Source organism: Odontesthes bonariensis, chromosome 19 (assembly GCF_027942865.1).
Source record: "Odontesthes bonariensis isolate fOdoBon6 chromosome 19, fOdoBon6.hap1, whole genome shotgun sequence".
Lineage (NCBI taxonomy): Eukaryota > Metazoa > Chordata > Actinopteri > Atheriniformes > Atherinopsidae > Odontesthes > Odontesthes bonariensis.
Genome location: NC_134524.1, coordinates 8,046,096 through 8,066,450, shown reverse-complemented (window position 1 = coordinate 8,066,450; position 20,355 = coordinate 8,046,096). Strand labels below are relative to the sequence as shown.

The window sequence follows — 20,355 nt, the reverse complement described above, 5'->3', positions numbered from 1 at the left end:
GGAAGAGGGAGTGAAAGTACATAAAACTTCACAGTCTTTCACTTTATTCGGTTTATTTTGTGCTGTATCGACGACGTCCGTTACGAGATGCAGAAAACATCTGCTCTGCTTTTTTATCTCCCCGGCAGTTTCCATTCTTCTGCCTCCCCACCCTTTTCTCTGTCTGTCCTCCTCACTCTCGCTGTCAGCCATTTTAATGCTGAACACGTACAGTGTGGCAGGGCGGTGCAGGAACCACCGTCAGGCTCAGCAGTCCTTCTCCATGCCAGGCAGGAAGTGGCCAGGACAGCTGCGAGCAATTCAACCTGGGACTTTGGGTGACCTACATTATGGCACAGAGCACTTTCTACTGTAACGTTAATAGAATAGAATAGCATAGAAAAATATTGTATTCATCCCCCAATGGGGGAAATTCAAATTAGTCAAGTAGCTCAAAAAAAAGATTCATATTTACAATGATTGTATATTAACAACATTAATAATAATACAAATTCTAATAAAAATACTACTACTAACTAATAATAATAATAATAATAATAATAATAATAATAATAATAATAATAATAATACATTACTAAATTTAAAAATAAAAAAAATAATAAAATAAAATAAAATAAAATAAAATAAAAATTCAATTCAATTAAATTCAATTCAATTCAATTCAATTCAATTAAAATAAAATAAAATAAAATAAAATAAAATAAAATAAAATAAAATAAAATAAAATAAAATCAATTTGAGAAGAACTCAGCCCATAACAGCCCCCTGCCCCTATTTTCACACTTTACCTGGCTTTCAGGGGTGGAAAATAAGGAAATTACTCATTTATGCTGCGTAAAATATCTCTATCCCACAATATTTTCATAACTTTGTATGTTTAATGTCACTGTATATTCTTTTCTGTTCCTTTTATCATCATTTTAAGTTATTCTTACGCTTAAACAGCTCAAAAGTTGTCGTGTTCACTCATCAGCCCATGCTTATTGGCACTTAACGTCAGTCCAGCCTCATCTTTGTCATCAAATGAGCATTTTTACCAACTGACTTGAAAGAAAGCAACAAATGAGGATAAGTGGAGCCTGTTGTGCTTGTTCTCAAACAGCCGTTTACAGTTCAAAACCTTCAGATTAGGGAGTTTGGCAAAGATGTTGCTGGGTGAACCCCAGGTGCACCCCAGGTCAGGAAGCAGTCTTTATGAGCAAGTTGCTGAATCAGACCCTCCATAAACCCCCTGCACTCTGCACCAACATAGCTGTCCATCCTCCTGCACCCCCCATCTCAGCCCTGTGTCTAGTCTGTGGGTTAATCCTCAAATCCAACCACATCTGTCTCATCCTTTAAGCTCCCTCCTTCCATTTATCTTCCATCCTAGCAGACCGACTTCACCTAACACCCACCTCGTCCCGTCCCCCCCCCCCCCCCCCCCCCTCCCCCCTCCCCATCTAAAACTTCCACTCGCCCTCCCTCCCTCCCTCCCATCGCTGACTTCTGCACAATAAGCAACATCTGGTTCTCATTTCCACAAAACCAAAACAACACGAGGAGGAGAGGAAGGGGGCGAGGGGGGAGGCTGCAGAGAGGAAAGACATTCGCAGAGAAGCAGCATGTGAAAAGTCTGAGTGGGGAGTCACATGTTGGAGGTCTTTGATGGCGCAGGTGTGAGGATGTGCGTGAATGGAGACTGTCGCCTCGGCGACCGCTTTGACCCGTCTCACTGTGTTTCTTTCTCTTTAACACCCCCCGTGTGTCCCTCCCACACTTCTGTAGCACGACAAACAGTCAGCTCCTTTGGTCAACTGCACGAAAAATGTTAAGACAAGGCGGAGGGGAGGTGGGAAGAACACTCCCTTATCCACAGAAAAGAATCTGCAACTCAGCGGCTAGCAGCCCTAATTACAGTGGGGCTTTGCTGAAGTCTGCAACAAAACCAGGGCAAAGACGGAGCGAGGAGGAGGCTGGAGGGGGGAGAAAAAAAAGGCGAGGAGGGGAGAAGAAAATTCAGAGGGGGACAGAGAGGAGAGGCTTACCTCATTTTGTAAATAGTCACTTTATGAGTCAAAGTCACACCAAATTAATGCTGAGCAGACAAAAGCACAGCTGCTCAGCATCTCTGCACATTTTACCCTTCAGAGTTCTCTGTGTTACTGCAGAAATGTGATTAAAAGGAACATTTCCACACAAGTTCTTAGAGAAGACGGAAACACTCCAGATAAACACAAATGACACTAAACCATAACAGTTGGTCACATATCCAAGAGCAGGAAAACTATGTTAACGTGTGCTTTAGAGTGTCTGACCTCTTTGTGCAGGAGTTTGTTTCCCCACAGAGCTTCATCTGCTGAATGTTGGGGGATTTTCTTCACATAAAGTACACAATTAAAGTCCCTCCAAAGCATTTCTATCCATTAGACCTTTCTTTCAGGATGAAAATATGACCTTTTGTTCTCCTTAAACCATCCTTTGGTGCAGAATTCACCGGTTTAATTCAAGATTGTCCCGACGCAGATGCAATATCATACTACCAGCGTGTTTTATAGAAGGAATATATTGCTTATATCTAAGCCTAAAAGTTCTGTTTTGATATAATTTGGACAAATGTGCTGCTTTCTGATGGCAGAAGCTTTCTGTTTGTCCTGCCGTGCACACAGTAGCTGTTCAGTGTGAGGTTAATGGTGGACTCATGGACATCAGCATCAGTTAACCTGGTTTCTATTGATGCCTCTCAGGCTGCTGGGGGGGGGATCTTTGTGGGTAAACCAGTCCACATGGAGCCCAAACTCTTTGGAGATGCTTTCCAATTTAATATGCAACTGTAGGTAAAGATCAGACTTTGTGTTCTTATCTGTCTTTGTTGCCTAATCCCAATTCCTCCCCTTTCCTTATCCCTCTGTTGTGCAGAGGTAAGGTGCCCCTTGTCTGGTGCAGTGGTCATCCAGCCCTTGGACCAGGATGTTGAGCTCCATCTGGATGACCACTAGTTCATGATCTCCGTAATAAAATGGGCACCTTACCTCTTTAAAACAGAGGGTTAAGGCCGAGGGAGAGGATTTGGGACTGGCCTTAAATGAAACAGAGCACCCACTTCCCACTGATCTTTATCAGGGAATCTGAGTTCACCTTTAAATAAATAGTTAATCCTTGATATTCACAAACTTTGCTCCCACCAGATATGTAATATTGGATCATTTTCCTGAAAAAATTAAAATAAAAATCACCAATAATTTGATCTACTTGGTTCTTTTATTACTTTTAGACCAAATTTATCCGGAAACACGTTCACGAAAGTGTTCGCAAATGAGAGTTTATGTTGACTTTTAGCATCTTAGGCTTCTGTGTATAATAATGTAAACACTGTAGTGTTTCAGCCCCTTCAAGAAGACTGTATCCATCTTAAATTCGTATTTTCTACCAGAAAACATCCCTTTCTGTGATATTATCATCATCTTTGCAGACATCAGGCTGGTACCTAGAACACAAAGTCCTTTGCGAGTCAAATATCCCACATGGCTTCTATCTTAGAGGATTCTACTTGAATCTTGAAACTATTCTAACAGAACATCATTTCATGGAGGTCGTCTGGACTGAATGAGTTTAAAATAATACCCTCAGTCTCTTAAAACGCACAGTAAGGTTCTGAATCAGTGCTGCTTTATGTTGGCCAGCTCCTCCCTTCAAAATGATATACGAGCCCCCGGGTTGGTTTACGGAGGAGAAATGCTGCCACCTAGTGGAAGCACAGAGACACCAACTCAAACATGCCGGCTGGATTTACGGCATCTCCGGTCTTTTTTTCTCCTTACAGCAGCCTCAGAAAACAAGAACTCAACATTTAAAGCTTTAAATAAACATTTATTTTATGTATATTAAGAAAGAAAACAAACATGTGTGCCCTTTGTGACCTCTCCGGGCTGCAGCCGGACTCTTGCACAATGGCAGCTGTGACCCCAAAAGACTGAACAGGACGAAGCAGGAACGGAGAATTGGCGATAATCTAACTCTTAGATTTCTTCTTCATGAGTAACCTCCCTTTGGGTTTAAGTAAAAGAGACTTTTTGTGCTCCTCCGTGCGTTTGGCCTCTTCCTGCTTCTCCTTCCAGGCTTCCATTCCTCTGTCCACCTCCGAGCTCAGCATCACAATACGTCTCTGAATCAGAGACAAACAGCGGAGAACGGGTGAGTTCACCTTGAAGAAAGAAAAGAAAAGAAGAGAAAGGAAGGAAGGAAGTGAAGATACTCACAGCGAGAACTTCTCGCTCCTGCCTTCTTCTCAGCTGGCCCTTCATGGGAGGTGCCGGCCGTCCATCTGTGCACAAACAGGAAAAGATGCACACAAACAAAAAGAGTTTAAAACGAAATGTGACACAAGCGGATCGCATTCTCTGACTGTCGCACACCTTCAATTTATCAGCAAGACAAAGAAAGCAACACATTACATTACATTACACTTAGCTGACGCTTTTTATCCAAAGCGACTTACATCTATTTAGATACAGGGTATTGGTTACAGGCCCTGGAGCAATGTGGGGTTAGGTGCCTTGCTCAAGGGCACTTCAGCCATGAATAGAGGTGTAGGGAGAGGTAATGGCGGGACTTGAACTTGCAATCCTCTGATCTTAAGTCCGCCTCCCTAACCACTAGGCCACGGCTGTTGAGTAAGGGTCAAACATTTAAACACACGCGAGTATGTTAATCAACACAGATGGGAAAATAAATAATAGAAGTAACAGAGGTAATACAACCTCTTACAACACTCATGCTGACAGTTAAATGTAAAGACATTAAACTACACGGATAATTGCTTTGTTTGTGCACCAAAGAATAAGCTGATAAATACCTGCAAAAGACCAGTCTGGTAGATCTGTCATGGGTCCGTATTCTGAGCCGCTTCTGGCAAGTCCATGCCTGAAAGCAAGTGCACGCATTTTTCTGTAAATTCTCCAAGATCTGACTTCATTTTTCACTGTTCTCAGCAGTTTAACATTTATTTCAATGTGGCTTGAACTCAAAATCAACTCCTTTGTTTCCCCTTAAACAGAAGAATAATCAATATTTTGTTGTTGTGTAAGTTTTTGTTGTGTTTGTACTGTTTTCTTTTGTATTTTGTCTGTAAACCAAGTTTCCCAGTTGGTACAATAAAATGACTAAACTGAACTGATTATTACAATTTTCTTAACCAGAGAGATTTAGTTGTGTCCACACATGTTAATTATAATAAGGCTGTAATTGTAAATGAGAATTTCTTTTTAATGACTTGTCTGGTTCATTAAAGGTTAAATAAATCGTTTTGTTTTAATAAAAACACTGTGGCCTCATTCACTACTCAATGATCATTCAAACAGCGGCTCCTTTGTGAATGTTTTCAGTACTGTCTGAGTGTTGTTCTTTTTTTGGAAGATACATAAAAATTACAAGGCCGAACTATATAAAAACTCTTGGAGAGGCGGGCCACAAAAGTAGAAAATTAACAAATGATATTTTGGTGCAAATCTGAATCATTTTCTTTAAAACCGAGAAAAACCGCACGTAACTTGGCGAAATCTGTAAATTGAGAACTTACTCTTTCCTCCACTGCCCTCCAGCTTGTACTGAACATGTTGTGCTGAACTGTCTGCTGGAGTGTCTCAACACTTCAAAAACAGCAAGAAGAAACAAAATTAGTATACATACAGTCACTCAAAATTCATAAGACACACTTAAATCACAGCTTTGTGACGTTTATGAGCGAAGACGATGCACCGAATCTGATGTTAGCATTAGCTTTAGCATTGACAGTGCACGCCAGTTACCTTTAAATAAAACTTTTTCAAACGCAATAACAATTAAAAATAGAAAGTAACCACCACAACGGAACTATATTCTCTCGCTTAAAACGAACGAACAACATACAGACACACAAGAACTTGGTCGATAACCTCTGTCTCACCTGAGCAACACAACGTCCTGACGGGGGCCGCCATGTTTTTTCGGCAATGTTCTGTTGTGACCACCAGGCGGCGCCAAAATACACCAAAAATCAAAGATATGTAGTATAACTTGTGGAAAAAAACACAACAAAAATAAAGAAAACCTGGATAAGATAATGAGTTCTCAGTGTGTGATTTTTTTATTTGTATCATTCACATATAAATACTGCATTTTTGCTTTGTTTACATATGCCTTCTGTTCCAGCTAATTAGCCTGTTTCAAGTTTTAAGCTGACTGTAGGGAAACAAGGCAATCACAGCCAAACGTACTTAAACATGCTCAGTGAATATGTTTGAATGATCAATCAATGGCTGCAGATTTTGCACATGTATTGAATCAGAAAGACATTTAAAAGCCGTTTTGGTACATAAGTAGTAGTTTTTAATGACTTTATGTGAGTTTTTCCTGTTAAATACAACTCTACAGTGCTCCACCTCAGAGCCAAATGTCCCTTTAACACAACTACGTTAGTACGACAGCTTTAGTTACTTTTCCGACGTAACATTTCATCACTCCCTTGTCCAGTTCTAACCATTCATTGTCGTTAATATCTGAGAACAACCACTCAACATAAAATAAACAGCCTTTGGTCTGCTGGAAAATACAAAGCTGCAAACATAAATGTTTTTCTCAGCTCAAGAACAGCTGATCAACGTGACAAACTTGTGATGATCTTATGGAATATGGCACATTGCTGTAGGTTAAAAAAGATTGAATACAATAAAACACCATCCTTGAACACACAATGAGTCAAAACTGTGTCCTTCTTCTTCTTCCTGCTGTTGAATTTGACTTTAAAAGGTTGTTTCCAGCAGAAAAACTGTACATTTTCTCTCCGCTCATGATAAGTCTCATTTTGGGGGCACGGCTTGTTGTATCAGAAACAGTTTGCAGGTCGATCTTCATCCAAAATTAAGCATAAACAAGTATGAAGTGGAAAGTTAAAGCCTCCAGTGAACCAAAACTGGATTTGTGCACCATAGCTTATATATATCAGGTGTAAGAGAACCTATTTCAGTTCACGTTTAGCTCCTTTTTCCTAAAAACAACAGATGCCTAAAACAGATCAACACTCAGTTGCCAATACAGATGATAAAACCTGTTTTATTATCATTATAACACAACTACACGTGCAGTGTGTGCGCAGCATGATGGAGATGATAACTCATCCAGAGCAGCAGCCAGCGGCCTTTAAACAGCCTTTAGTGATCATCATACTTCACTCACAAGTTAGAAAGCAAAGCTGCAGGTACAACCATCACCATCATGTAGGTGCTCCATCTTTAATGTGACACCTGTTGTATTTTTGCTGCTGTAAATCAAAATATACCCATTAAAGTAAAGTTTAATTCCCTGCTTGCGCTGCAGTCAGTGTGGGTTATGCAACCTGACAAGCTGAAGAGTTGCATCTACAGACGAGAATGTTTCACCAAATAAGCAAAGCCATCAGGATAGAAAATGTCCTTCAAGTGGAGAGAAACTGGAGGAAAAAGCAGATGCGTGCCTCATTTTGGGTTCTGTAGCAACCGGATGTCAAAAATAGCCCCGATGGAAACCAAACACAAAGTATTCGCAAAGGAAACAAACAACTGAGGCCTGAATTAGCAGCTTAAGGGCGTGTCCAGTGGTTAGGAAGCCCAACTTGTGACATTAGGCCGGGCATGAAAATGCACATCGACAAACTTCATAGCATAAATGCACGAACATGCTAAAGAGTAAACCGACCCACGAGGACAGTTTTTTCCCTTAAAAACGAGTCGTCTTTCGGGTTGAATGCAAATCTTCTAAAATACTCGATTTTTTGTTTATATGGAAATTTGCAGGTATCCGAGCTGTGTTGAAGGCCCACCGTCAAAAACATACCAAGTTTAATTATCTGAATATAAGTAAACAACTTAAAAGGTTTCATGGTGATATACTTTTTAAAAACATTTTTAAATGCTCTTAAACACACGTGAATCACATAGTCACTATCTTTTTTTCTCGTTTGACTCCTTAAAAGATTGTAATATGTACTTTTTGATGAGTTTAGTGTGTGAATTTGAATGCAAAGTGCATTATTTAAGTATTTACCCTCTGATTTGAACTGTTAGAAAGAAGTGCATGACTAAAAATGTGCATCTTTGCCCTTTGGAGAAACTAAAAATAATTACTGAACTGCTCGCCGAGCTGGAGACGGATGTATGAGACTATCTGTAAATACAATCGACATCAGTGAGTTGTGGAGGAGCAGAAATTGACGGAGCACAAGGGCAGCTCTCGCAGCCCTTCAAAGTATTGTTTTTGTATGCGCTGCTCCACCACTAAGCCCTGAAGAATTTCTCTGTTAGCTTTTCAGACAAGTTCCCACTCGCAGCCCGAGGTGAACGCCAGAGTCTGCAGAGGCTGCTGCAGGGACTCCGGCGAACAGCAAGGCCGCGAAGGGCAGCATGTGGAGGGGACTCCGGGGCACACAGAGAGCCAACCAGCCTATCCAAGCACGCCGGGCCAGACACGGTTTTTCACTTTTTTAGGGCTTTGTTGTGTTATGGTGTATCCGTTAACTGCCACAAAACGGCCGGAATCACCTTTGACTAATGCCGGCCAGCCCTGAAATAGTGGCGGGATGTTTACTCTGTATCGTCCTTGGAGAACTCAGACACGCCGCAAAAATTCACCAGAGTCACTCTGCACTGTGTCCCTCCGCGCATTCCACAGGCTGGTGGTACAATCAAATAGTGCCGTTGCTTCTAAACGACTAAGTTTAAAAGTTCACGTAAACCTGGAAAACGGCGCTTTTAAATGTTCAAAACCATGTTAGTGGGATACAAAAAGTAATATTAATATTAAGGAGACGTTATATTTATGTTCCCATTGATGCATTAATGTGTATTGGAGCTAGTTTAAGAAAAAAAGGCCCATAAATGGTGTTGTGTAGATGTTTTGGCAGTGAACTATGCTAGTAAATAAAAGGTGAGAAAAGCAGCTTGTAAAAGACTAAACGTGTCAACAAATATGGTGAAGTATCTACTTGTGGGCGATATTTAGGATGCCAGAAAGCAAATATACAATTTACCTACTTCATAACTGTGCTCAAATGTGCTTAAAACATTCAAACAGATTGTTGGCATTACAGCTAGCTGCTGAAAACACCATCATGAATGCAGAAAATTAGGTTTTGGCAACAAGTTACATGAGGAATAAAAGACTTAATGTTTTGGCTTGGTGGTCATTTTACAATTTAGGCTCAACTGCCAGGTATTCTGATCAAAATGACAATAAACGTTCACCGAAAACTCAGCCACTTTGTTCATTTTGGTGCCACAACAGCAGAGACATTATAAGCTAATAATGGTGTCATTAGTACATGAGAAATGTGTCTAACCCTCAAAAGCCTATGATGCAGATCGCAGCAAAAATGGCTACTGATCTGGGTCTTTTTTGGTTAAAGAAACATGCTATTTACTGAAGAAACTGTCATTTTAAAGGATAAACAAGTACAAAATGTGGGTTAATTACACTTAAAGGTAACACAGAGAGAAGATTGTTTATACTTGAAATATGAGACAGAGTTAAATCTTTATCAAAGCCATCATATATAGATCGTGTCTTCACTCTTTTCATTGATTCTCAGTTGTTCCGCAGTTACAGGACCATAGTTAGGCTACATTAAATACCGAAGAGGTGATTGGAAGTGCTGCAAAATACCTCATTACCAATACCAAAACTTTCATTTCAGCTTTTACTGTTAAGCACTTTGTGACATTCTGATGATGCCAACGATGCACAACACAATTCAGATTTTGTTTACATCTATAACAGTACGCTACATTATTATTATTTCTACTGTTCCATGCATTCCTTCTGTGTGTTATCTATCTATCTATCTATCTATCTATCTATCTATCTATCTATCTATCTATCTATCTATCTATCTATCTATCTATCTATCTATCTATCTATCTATCTATAACACAAACACACACAGTTGTGTCTGATGCCAAAACTCTTGTAAATGTGACTTTACATTGTGTAAATGACAATAAAGTTTAGCTGAATTGTTTATTTTTAGGTACTTAGGTTAAGTATTTCCACTCTTGATGCTCCTGTTCATAACATCTTCACACACAGAGAAGGGGGGCTGTACTTTTTACTCCAATAACATTTATACTAGATGCTTTAAAGACTTCAGATATCAGTGCAAACAATGAATGATCAAATGTAAAGCAGACCTTGCCAGCTGCAACGTCCACAACTTAATGCGTCATTAATTAAAGTGTGAGATATAATGCGTATTATTTAGAAATTACCTATTTACTTTAGTGATAATTGCAGTGTGTAACAGGGGAATTGCTAGTTAAGTAAAGGCTGTTATTACCACTTCCACTGCTTTAGACCTCAGTAGTGGGTAGTTTGAAGTCTTCACTTAAAAATGGCAGAGAATTTGTGGAGCCAGCGTTTTTTCTGGGTTTGACAATTGTAAACTCAACAACCTGCTGCTGAAAACTTCTGGATAAACTCAATCAGGTGAGTTTGGGGTCACTAGTTCACATGTGCAAGTCTTAAGGTGAAAGGCTGGCATTAGAGCACTTTAAAAAAATAAATAAAACTGTTAACTTTTAAGAGAATTAAAAGCAGGTCTCGTGGAGTGGACACATCTTATGGGGGGGGACTTCTGCGTATGAATGACGAAACAGCCATGGCTACTGGAAAGGTGTTCCGGCCTGCTGGGGAAAACGAGCCGCCGCTGACTGATAAAGGAATACTGCGCGTCAATTTCAACGTACCAACGGCACACGACGTAACACCCGGATGTGGATTAATCCTCAAAATAAAAGCAAACTCACTACCATGTTCGAAAATAAAGTTCAGAAATTCAGTATTGCGATGGTTAGGGACTGTAATTCAGGTTTAAAAAAACAACGAAACGCTGTTTTATACGTGTAACTAAATAAAAGCCCCAAAGTGGACCATTAAGTTGTTTTAGTTTAAATTTTAAACCTAGCAACCGTGAAGGGGGTAGTTTATTTTGAAACATCCCAACCGGAACTAGGAGACCGTTACAGCTAGCTCAACGTTGAGTGAAAAAGAGGGGGAGGTAAGTAATTATTGAGGGGGAAGAAAGAAAGAAACCAAGTTCTCGACCGTACGATGCACACGGGGAGGGATTTTATTTATCTCCAGCGACTCGTTTAGTCCAGCACCGGTCTGTTGGGATGTAAGTGTAACGGCGCGCCGGTTTCCCCTCATTTCCTCCTCAGTCTGCAAACTTCTCCGCTGCTATTCCGCCGAGGTCCCGGACAGGGTTTCTCCTCTGAAAACGGGAATGATAAAAGCAGTCGAGCTCCAGCGGATGGACGGCCGGACGGAGGACTCTTCTTCCCAGTGCCGTGTGTGTGTTTTCTGTTGCCTTTCTTGAAGGTAATAATGTTCCCTTGAGCACGTTTTTTTTTGTCCTGAGATGAATGGCAGAAGTTTATTTTCTCGTCTACACTGGACCCACATGAAGTGGCGAGAGTCTGCATCCTGCTGAACCTCTCCGCTTTGTGCTTTTCAAAAAGAAAATTCAAACGGAGGGACACCCCCCCCCCCCCCCCCCCCCCCAACACACACACACACACTCCGCAAGCCGATTTTTTTACTGAAGTATACTTTAGACAGTTTAACCAGGAGAGAAGTTACAGATGTGGAGCCACCTGAGGGTCCACAAAAAGAGGCCCTCCACGACCACAGGTCACGCCGAAGTGTCCTGGATGTAGGTTTTCCTATTTCCTGGCCGGACTGACTTGAATTCTTTGTATTTCTTTTAATAATAATTCATGGAGTCTTTCTCACCACATCCTACATGTGGATTTTCCACATGAGGGCAAACACCAGATGACTCAGTGGACTTAAGTCATGTAACCACTTTGAAATGTCTTAATAGTTTTTATTTATATGTTCTGTATTTATTGTGTGTATAGAAGGGGTCCTTTTAAAGACCCCCCCTGCAGGATTTAAGGCCAGTTTTTAATTTTGAAAGCTAACATTTCATCTGTAGACCTACTTGAGCATCTTTGTTCTGCTGTATATATATATATATATATATATCTCACACTGTATTTGAGCTCGTTCATCTGTAGTTTAAAAGGAGTAAGCCGTGAGCTCTGACTAGGGTCCAAACCCTCGAAGGCTTTCATCATGGACAAGCCGATAAGCAAGCTGTTGGGGAAGTTGAAGCTCACCGACGCGGGCAGTGTGAAATTCAACAGCTCAAAGAAGAAACACGACGCTGCCAACAACTCCAACAACAGCAACGCCAACACGGGCGTCTCTGCGGGCGGTGGAGGGGGCAGCGCTTTGCCACCGGCTCCCAGCTCCGCCTCGCCCTCCAGACCCGGCCAGTTCTCGCTTGCCTCTGCAACCACAAACGATTCATGTGTTCCAGCGAGTGGTAGAGGAGGAGGAGGAGGAGGGATGGGAATGGCTCCCTCTCAGCTCCTCGCCACTCCACCCACTTCCTCCACGGTGGGCACCATACCTCCAGATGGCGAGCAGTCGCTTAATCCTTCCACCTTGGCACAACTGAGGCGTCCCTCCTCCCAACAGCGCGCTTCCTGTTACCTGAGTGAAGGCGTGGATTCTCACCTGAGGCGCGAGTCGGGCCCGGGCCCTGAGGGCTCCCTCAATCAGCGGCGGTACTCCCTGGAGCTCCAGCAGCTGGTCAGACGACAGCAGCTCCTCTCCCAGCCGCCTCCTCACTCCGGCCCGCCGTTATACCCCGCTGCCGCGGGATATGGTTCCGCTCCCAGGGGCGGCGGAGGCGGCGGCCTGGCGGAGCCCGGCTACCTCCCCGAACCCGAGCGGCACAAACGCCTCTCGCTCCAGGAGGCTCTGTTTTACAAGCGCATGAGCACGGGCTGCGAGCTGTGGGAGAGCGCCAGGCCGGCGTCCCTCTCTCACCCGCCGCACCGCCCGTCTGATAAAACCGCAGCGGGGGGCTTGTTCTACCCCCCGGGACCAACCCTGAGCCCATGCTCCTCGTTCAGCCTCCAGGAGTCGGTGCTGGTCAGCCCCAGGTCCAGCTTCGCCTCCAGCACAGCCAGCGGGGGAGGGGGGGGGAGTCCCATGGGGAGCCGCTGCAGCAGCAACCGGACCAGCGGCATCAGCTTAGGTTACGACTCTCGCTACTCTGCATCGGGCGGCCTCCCTCCTCAGCAGCAGTCCATGCAGACTGGGGGCTCCGCGGCCGGGTACGGGGCTCTGGGCAGGGCCGGGGTGACCCCCGTAGAGGCCTGGACTCAGTACCTGGAGGGGGGGGTGTGTCTGGTCGCACACGACAGCCGCCACTCCTACCCACCTGCTGTGGGAAGTCCGGCAGCAGCCTGCTACCAGGGGGGGCCCGACTGGTGGGACGATCAGCAGGCGGGGCTGAGGGGCAAAGAGGCGGGCGTGTTGGGAGAGAGGGCCCGGTACTCCGACCTGCCCGGCACCCGCTACCAGGAAGAGCTGACCCGGCTTCTGCTGAAAGAAGGCGACAGACTGCGGGGTCTTCAGTCTTCCACCATAACGGGCTCCACGGCGACGGGGCCCTCCTCGGCCGGCGTGCCGGTCAAACCTCAAGAAGACGCTGGAAGAGACGTCGTCGAAAACCGCCTGGAGTACTTTGGTGAGATTCTTGTTTAGCTACAGTTTTCAGCCCACACACAGTTGAAAGACAAAAAGGTTTCCAGTCTAACATAAGCCGCATTCCCACTGTAGGAACCTTCTGCAGTTCCTTTAACCTTTTCAGGAACGTTTTTTCCCACATTCGCACATACAGGAACTCAGGACCACGGCCCTCAGTTCCTGTAACATTTCAGCTCCTTCTCCTCAGCTGGGTCTGTTCTGGTTTCCATAGGAACACATCTGACAGAGGTGTTTGGTGGTCGGTAGCTCCGCCCCTTGTCATGTTGTCAGGCTGAAATGTTTCCTCATACGACACAACCGGCGCATGTTTAAAGCGATACTCCAGAGTAGATTCACCCTAGGGTCATTTGAACCGTGACATCCAGCCAAGTAGCCCACCCGAAGTTTTTCCGATATTGGCTGAACATCAGCTGAGTTACTGAGTTATCCCGAATAGCTTAGTACAAGCGCTAACGGATCCTGGCAGTATCTCCAAAATTACCACACTAAAATCACATGCCATGACACCAAACTTCTACAGTAGTACAAATATGGTCTGTACTCACAAAACGATGCATTTGGAAGTTTGTACATAGTCCAGGAGTTTATTATTATCATCACAAGCCTGACAGCTTCTCTGCTGCTAAAGCTGCGTCGACGTCACTTCCTTGATCTGGGAGCTTCAAAGTAAGATGAGGGATGATCTCCTACTGTAGACAACAAAGCAAGGCTGCTCAATTTCTCCATTGATAAAATAATTTCACAACTCTACAACATAAAAATTCATAAAAAAAAACATGTAGAATATAGCATTTACTTTGTTGTCTACAGTAGTAGATCAACCCTCAACTTACTTTGAAGCTCCCAGATCAAGGAAGTGACGTTGACGCAGCTTTAGCAGCAGAGAAGCTATCAGGCTTGTGTTGATAATAATAAACTCCTGGACTATGTACAAACTTCCAAATGCATCGTTTTGTGAGTACAGACCATATTTGTACTCCTGTAGAAGTTTGGTGTCATGGCATGTGATTTTAGTGTGGTAATTTTGGAGATACTGCCAGGGTCCGTTAGCGCTTGTACTAAGCTATTCGGGATAACTCAGTAACTCAGCTGATGTTCAGCCAAGATGGAAAAAACTTTGGGTGGGCTACTTGGCTGGATGTCACGGTTCAAATGACCCTAGGGTGAATCTACTCCGGAGTATCACTTTAATAAGTTAAACCTCCACGTGGTCTCCTTTGTCTGTGGCGCTCTGCTCTCCTTCCTTCATGAAACCAAGAAGTATGGCCTGCGCTCCATCCTTCGTCTCCTGACTCTCTCTGTGAGCTCTGCCAGCCTCGATATTAGACGCCCCATGTGCCATGATTAATATCACCATCATGCAGACCATGAACACGGTGGCCTCCCCGCTCTCCATGTTAGCTTCTTGGTGGTGTTTTTTCTTCTCTCCTTACTTTTACCGGGTTTTGTTTTGTTTTGTTTTGTTGTTGAATGTGGCGCTAAAGTAACACGTCGCTGTCGCAGACGGTTGCGTCGCATCAGTCCCGACTCATGTGGGAATGCAAACAGTTCCTCTGGGGAAGGACAGTTATCAGAACAAAATTTGAGGAGGACCTTTCTTAGAACTGCTCTGTCCGAATGCGGCTAAAGCTGCTTTTTTTTTACCCAAATGGTAAAGTCACTTCCCTATTTTGAGCCAGCGGATGAGCTCACACATTCGTGTACGAGCGTCTGCTCTCACCGTGTTATTATTGTCATCCTCGCTGCTTGGTGTCAGATCACAGGTTTCTCTCTAAATGAAAGGGTTGAATGCGTAGATGGACAAGATTATTAGATGAAAGAGCATAGGGATAGATGGATGGTGCCATGGAACCTGCAGAGACACGCAGGGCCATAACACGCAAAAGCGTAGAGGGAAAGAAAGAAATGCTCAGGCTTCACAAACTGATCCAGACAAGTAGACGTGGCTGAGGTGCCGCGATGACTAAAAGTCAAAGCAGACTGGCGGCTTGTTCGGGCTCACATCTGCACCCGGGGACGTCGGGCAGAATCGGCTGGAGGTTTTTTTGGGGGCAGATGTGGGCTAATACGGCGGATCTACGTGGTCATTAAACTGCGAAATTCTGCTGTAACATTCAGACACAAATTACATGGTTCCATCTAAACACGGCTCTGGCCATTACTGTGAGTCACGGAAGATTAGGGCTCAGGCTTCTCATGTGTGTGTGTGTGTGTGTGCATTGTTTTTCTATGGCAGGGTGTGTCCCCCCCCCCCCCCCCCCAGTGACTTCAGGTCACAGTAACGCTGTGTGTGTGAGAGTGACTCACGTGTGTGTGTGTGTGTGTGTGTGTGTGTGTGTGTGTGTGTGTGTTACGCTGCCTTGGCGTGTGCAGGGGCGGTGTGCTGTAGCCTGTTTTGCTGCTCAGGTATGTGTGCCCGGAGGGGACATTCAACACTGTACTCCTCTCAGCCATTTAAAATGAAATCACAAGCTCTGAGGCACGAAAGGCCGACGCACACCTGAATTCAGGGGAAACGCTGAGTCAAGGGGAAAGAAAAAATCCCTTTTATGTTCATAAAGAAAGTAAAAATGAAAACTATAAACCAACAATTAGATTTAGAGCTGATGATTTTGGTGGCGATGCGCTTCATTTTCACTCTCTTAATTGTTTTATTTCCACTGGACAGTCGTTTTAAACCTGGGAAAGTTAGGTCCCAGCTACTGAAGCCTGTTCCCTTTTCAGTGGGCTCTATATGTAGCAGCTTCAGACGTTGTATTTAAGGTTTCTGGCTTTGGCACCGGCTCGTGTTTGTTCTGAAAACGCTTAAGCTCGTAGTGGCAGAGTGTAGGAATTCTTGATTTGTGTGGCACTCCCTCAACCACATAAGAAAAGGGGGGAAAAAACAACAAAAAAAACTCAATACCAGCCTTAAATAGATCACAGGAGGAGTGACGCTCAGTCAGCCACCAGCACTTTCCCACTTTGCATTTAGTTTGCTGCCTTTGGGACATCTCCACTGACTTTTTAAGGATTTGTGTTTGACACAAGCAGCATTTCTACAGCTGCTTGTGGTCATTTTAACCGAGAAAGGTTGATTATTTACCTGACAACGGTGTCAGCGGAGACCTTAGACCTAACCCTCAACTCAGAGAGGCTCAAGTGACAGCTGAACGCCTCCTTCACCGGCTGAACGAAAAGCAAAATATCATTTTGTATCGAACTAATTCTGTCATTGTTGCTTTTTAGGCAGAGGAGAAAAAAAGTCCTATCACTTTAAATCTCCAAATTGCTCTAAATGTGGGGTTTGAATCAAATTTAAAGGCACGTCTAAGCTCTAAATACCTGAAGAAAGAGTCTTCTATTTTTCTGGAAGGGCTGCCAAAAAAAAAAAAAAAAAAAGTCGGATCCGGTGGAGTTTCCCTTTAATAACAGACACTCGAGTGGATGAGCAAACAGGCTGGCATGGGTAACTGGGTTTTAACTGTGTGAAAATCCCCTCAGTGGTGCGAACCAGAGGATTTACAAGTGTTGACACTTTGCGTGGAGTTGGATTTCAGACACATCCTCCTGGAATGCGTCGTAAACAAAGTGCTAGATGAGCCGCCGCACGATTACTCTCCACTAAACGCATGTTTGTATTCATTGTGTTGTGCCGGCAGGGACCTGCGTGAAGTGTGGGAAAGGTGTGTACGGGGCGGATAACGCCTGCCAGGCTTTGGACAACCTCTACCACACTCGCTGCTTCACCTGTGTGTCCTGTGGTGAGTGGCCCCACCCTGCAAACACACAACAATGATGATGATTCCGGGGGAAGCATTTTCACCTGGGAAATGTCATGTTGATTCAGCTGTCTGCCACCTCTGACCCCTGCAGGACGCACCCTGAGAAACAAGGACTTCTACAACGTCAGCGGCTCTGTATACTGTAAAGAGGATTATATGGTAAGAGTTGAGGTCGTGTTTTTAGTTCAGAGGCAGAAGATTTGTTTGTGCCGTTTGTAATCTCTTTGTTTTAATGACAGTTTTCAGGATTCCAGGCAGCTGCTGAGAAGTGTAGCGTGTGTGGCCACCTTATCCTCGAACAGGTGAGTGTGTGTGAGCGGCCACGTGAACATTAACAGCCTCCTAAACATTTATATTTACATTCTCTTTAAACAAAACACACCAATAACACTCTAATCTTCAAATAATTACATCCTACGTTTCCCATAATTCCTTTCAAGAAGCCTCCAGAGGATGGAGAAATGCGGTGACGTCCTTCTGTTGGCTTCTCTCCGGTTTCCCACGGCAGATTGTCACTGGAATGTTTGCCTTGGGTTTTTTTGATAAATAAAGAAATCTCGCTCGGTGATTGTCTTAAAACATTTTAGAGTAAATATATAAACTTAAAAAGAAAAAAGCAGCAGTTATTTCCTGCACGAGCGGCCCGATCCGGTTAAAGTTTTAGGGTTGCAGATGTTTATCTCCCCGTAGCCTGTTTGCAGTTTAAGGAGAGAAAATACAGCTTAACGGTGGAGTCTGATGGTTCTCTATTAGGTGAAAGAGTTTAAAAGACATACTGGTGGTTGGTCGTGAAGAGAAATGCCACCTGGATCTTACCAAGTATATTTGTCTCATTGAGTATCTCATTACACTTAATAAAAGACAAAACTGCCTAACAAGTACCATTTCAGCCAGATATAGGGACTTGTTTTAAGACAATTCATCTTGAATATCTTGTTAAGTGAAAAAATCTTGAAAACAAATTGTTTTGAGTCATATTTCACATGAAACAAGCTTTTTTTTTTCATTTGAAGAGGTTTTTAAGCTAATTTCAAGATCACTTTTATCTCAAAAGTCCCAAATATCACATCTTATTTCAAGAAATCTTGACAAGCCGATTTTCACTAGTTCCATTGGCAGATTTTTTTGCTTATTTCAAGCAAAAACGTCTTTTATTTGTTGTTTTTTTACTTATTTTTGGAGGGGCATTGTTTCCAGTGCATTCTCCAGCCCATCCTGTTGTACGCTCGTTCTCACATTGTTAGCAGCCCCAGCAGGCAGCTGTTAGCAGCAAACGTTTCCTTCTGCTGTTAGTGGAGACCCCAAAATAAAAGGATCCGGCGTTATTCAAATCTACCTGAGAAGTGCATTTATGCTGCATTTAACCGGAAGTTTACGTTTTAAACACAGCTGGACAGAGAGGGAAGAAGTAAAACCACATGGCAACGAACGAATGTTGCTGCTCGAAACAGTAAATTTACACGTAGAACTGAAACGCACACGTAGTGCCGAGGGCTTTAAATCACAGATTTACGGGGGTAATTACTGGTGTGCGTTCTCAGATCTTGCAGGCTCTTGGGAACTCGTACCATCCCGGCTGTTTCCGCTGTGTGGTGTGCTCCAAGGCTCTGGATGGGGTGCCTTTCACCGTGGACCAGCACAGCAACATTTACTGCGTCGCTGATTACAACAAGTGAGATTTACCGTTTTTTTTTAAACATTTTAAGTCAGATTCGGTCCCTGTGGTTACCGTTTAAGCACTCGGAATTCAGCAAAAACATGAATGAACTCCACATTCATGTGATTTTTACATGTCTAATGTTTGAAGAATGTGTTTCTACATTAATTAAACTTTCTACTGTCCCACCGCAGGACTTTTGCCCCAAAGTGTGCTGCCTGTTTACAACCCATCTTACCTACTGAGGTGAGCAACATGCGTGGTTTTTTACAAAGTCTCTGGAGATCTAATGAGCCAAAAACTGACTCTGATGTGGTTCCACAAAGTATAAAGAACAAGAAATGCTTCTTTTTTTAAATATAATTTTACCATTACAGCCGGTGGAAAAGTCGTTTCCAAAGCTAGGTTGCTGGACGTGTATTAGTAGTGATTCCCATTACTTGTTCCAGATAAATTCAAAAGAGATTATTGGCGAATACTGTTCAGGCAGACTGCTGACCTCTGACATCGCTCTGTTGTGTGTCTCAGGACAGCGAGGAGATCCTCAGGGTCGTGTCCATGAACAAAGACTACCACTTCGAGTGCTACCACTGCGAGGTGAGTCCACAAAACGCACGCCGGCTAATTTCGCCAAATTCCTCTCCGGACTGTGGTCGATCCGACTTTTGTTATGAAGCGGTTTAATAACCGACCTCACCTCCCATGTGTGCATTCCTCTCCTTATCTGACTTCCCTCCCCTCTTCTTTCAGGAGTGTGGTAAGCAGCTCTCTGATAAGCCCGGCTCGCAGTGCTTCCCTCTGGACTCTCATCTCCTCTGCCACTCCTGTCACATGAGCAGAGTGTGTGCTTCACATAACATTCCCCCACACAACACACACTGATCACTCTCTATGCAGCTGCGGACTCTTGGAAGAAAAAAGCTCGTCTTAATATCCCGTAGTGCTCTCCTGCTTCCTTCTTCTTCTCCTCTGAGAAGAAACTGCTGATGTTTAGACGTTTCATAGTTCACATTTCATTTTGTCCCTTTTGTTACTGCCTGCTGTACTTCTCGTACGATTTACTGTACCATCATGAAAAGGGAACGAAGAAACTACTGCTTGTCTAACCCCAATGTGGCTACTGTTTGCTGTAGAAGAACAAGGGACTTTGCTGAATTGTTTTGTATATACATTATTGCTAGCAAACATTTTGCACTTAAATTTAACTTTTGTCCATGAATCTGTCAGGTAAAAACTGTAATTTCTGTAATGTTGTAATAAATATTTTCATCTGTGCTCGGATTCGTGTGTATTTAAAAGTTAAAAAAACGTATTTAACCAGGT

General features: G+C 43.5%; 2 protein-coding genes across 2 annotated transcripts; one reads left to right on the top strand and one right to left on the bottom strand.

Annotated features, from left to right (window-relative positions):
* Window positions 1-3,828: 3,828 nt before the first annotated feature.
* mrpl52 (mitochondrial ribosomal protein L52) lies at window positions 3,829-5,980 on the bottom strand. Its single transcript, XM_075450976.1, has 5 exons — window positions 5,924-5,980; window positions 5,558-5,627; window positions 4,835-4,902; window positions 4,239-4,303; window positions 3,829-4,144 (listed from the first exon to the last, which is right to left on the bottom strand). Exons 1-5 carry the CDS (start codon window positions 5,955-5,957, stop codon window positions 3,992-3,994), a joined length of 390 nt encoding a protein of 129 aa, XP_075307091.1. The 5' UTR covers window positions 5,958-5,980; the 3' UTR covers window positions 3,829-3,991.
* Window positions 5,981-11,051: 5,071 nt separating this feature from the next.
* Window positions 11,052-20,307, top strand: ajuba (ajuba LIM protein). Its single transcript, XM_075451655.1, has 8 exons — window positions 11,052-13,591; window positions 17,253-17,354; window positions 17,467-17,534; window positions 17,615-17,677; window positions 18,917-19,047; window positions 19,227-19,278; window positions 19,561-19,629; window positions 19,783-20,307. Exons 1-8 carry the CDS (start codon window positions 12,124-12,126, stop codon window positions 19,912-19,914), a joined length of 2,085 nt encoding a protein of 694 aa, XP_075307770.1. The 5' UTR covers window positions 11,052-12,123; the 3' UTR covers window positions 19,915-20,307.
* The last annotated feature ends 48 nt before the right edge of the window (window positions 20,308-20,355 follow it).

Excerpts from the sequence above, each read along its gene's own strand:
- mrpl52 (XM_075450976.1), bottom strand. The coding sequence starts at position 5,957 with ATGGCGGCCCCCGTCAGGACGTTGTGTTGCTCAG. Across the intron at positions 4,903-5,557 it reads GGAGGGCAGTGGAGGAAAGA|GCATGGACTTGCCAGAAGCG; the intron begins GTAAGTTCTCAA and ends ACTTGCTTTCAG. Across the intron at positions 4,145-4,238 it reads AGGAGCGAGAAGTTCTCGCT|AGACGTATTGTGATGCTGAG; the intron begins GTGAGTATCTTC and ends TCTCTGATTCAG.
- ajuba (XM_075451655.1), top strand. The coding sequence starts at position 12,124 with ATGGACAAGCCGATAAGCAAGCTGTTGGGGAAGTTGAAGCTCACCGAC. Across the intron at positions 17,355-17,466 it reads CTTCACCTGTGTGTCCTGTG|GACGCACCCTGAGAAACAAG; the intron begins GTGAGTGGCCCC and ends TGACCCCTGCAG. Across the intron at positions 19,279-19,560 it reads AACCCATCTTACCTACTGAG|GACAGCGAGGAGATCCTCAG; the intron begins GTGAGCAACATG and ends TGTGTGTCTCAG.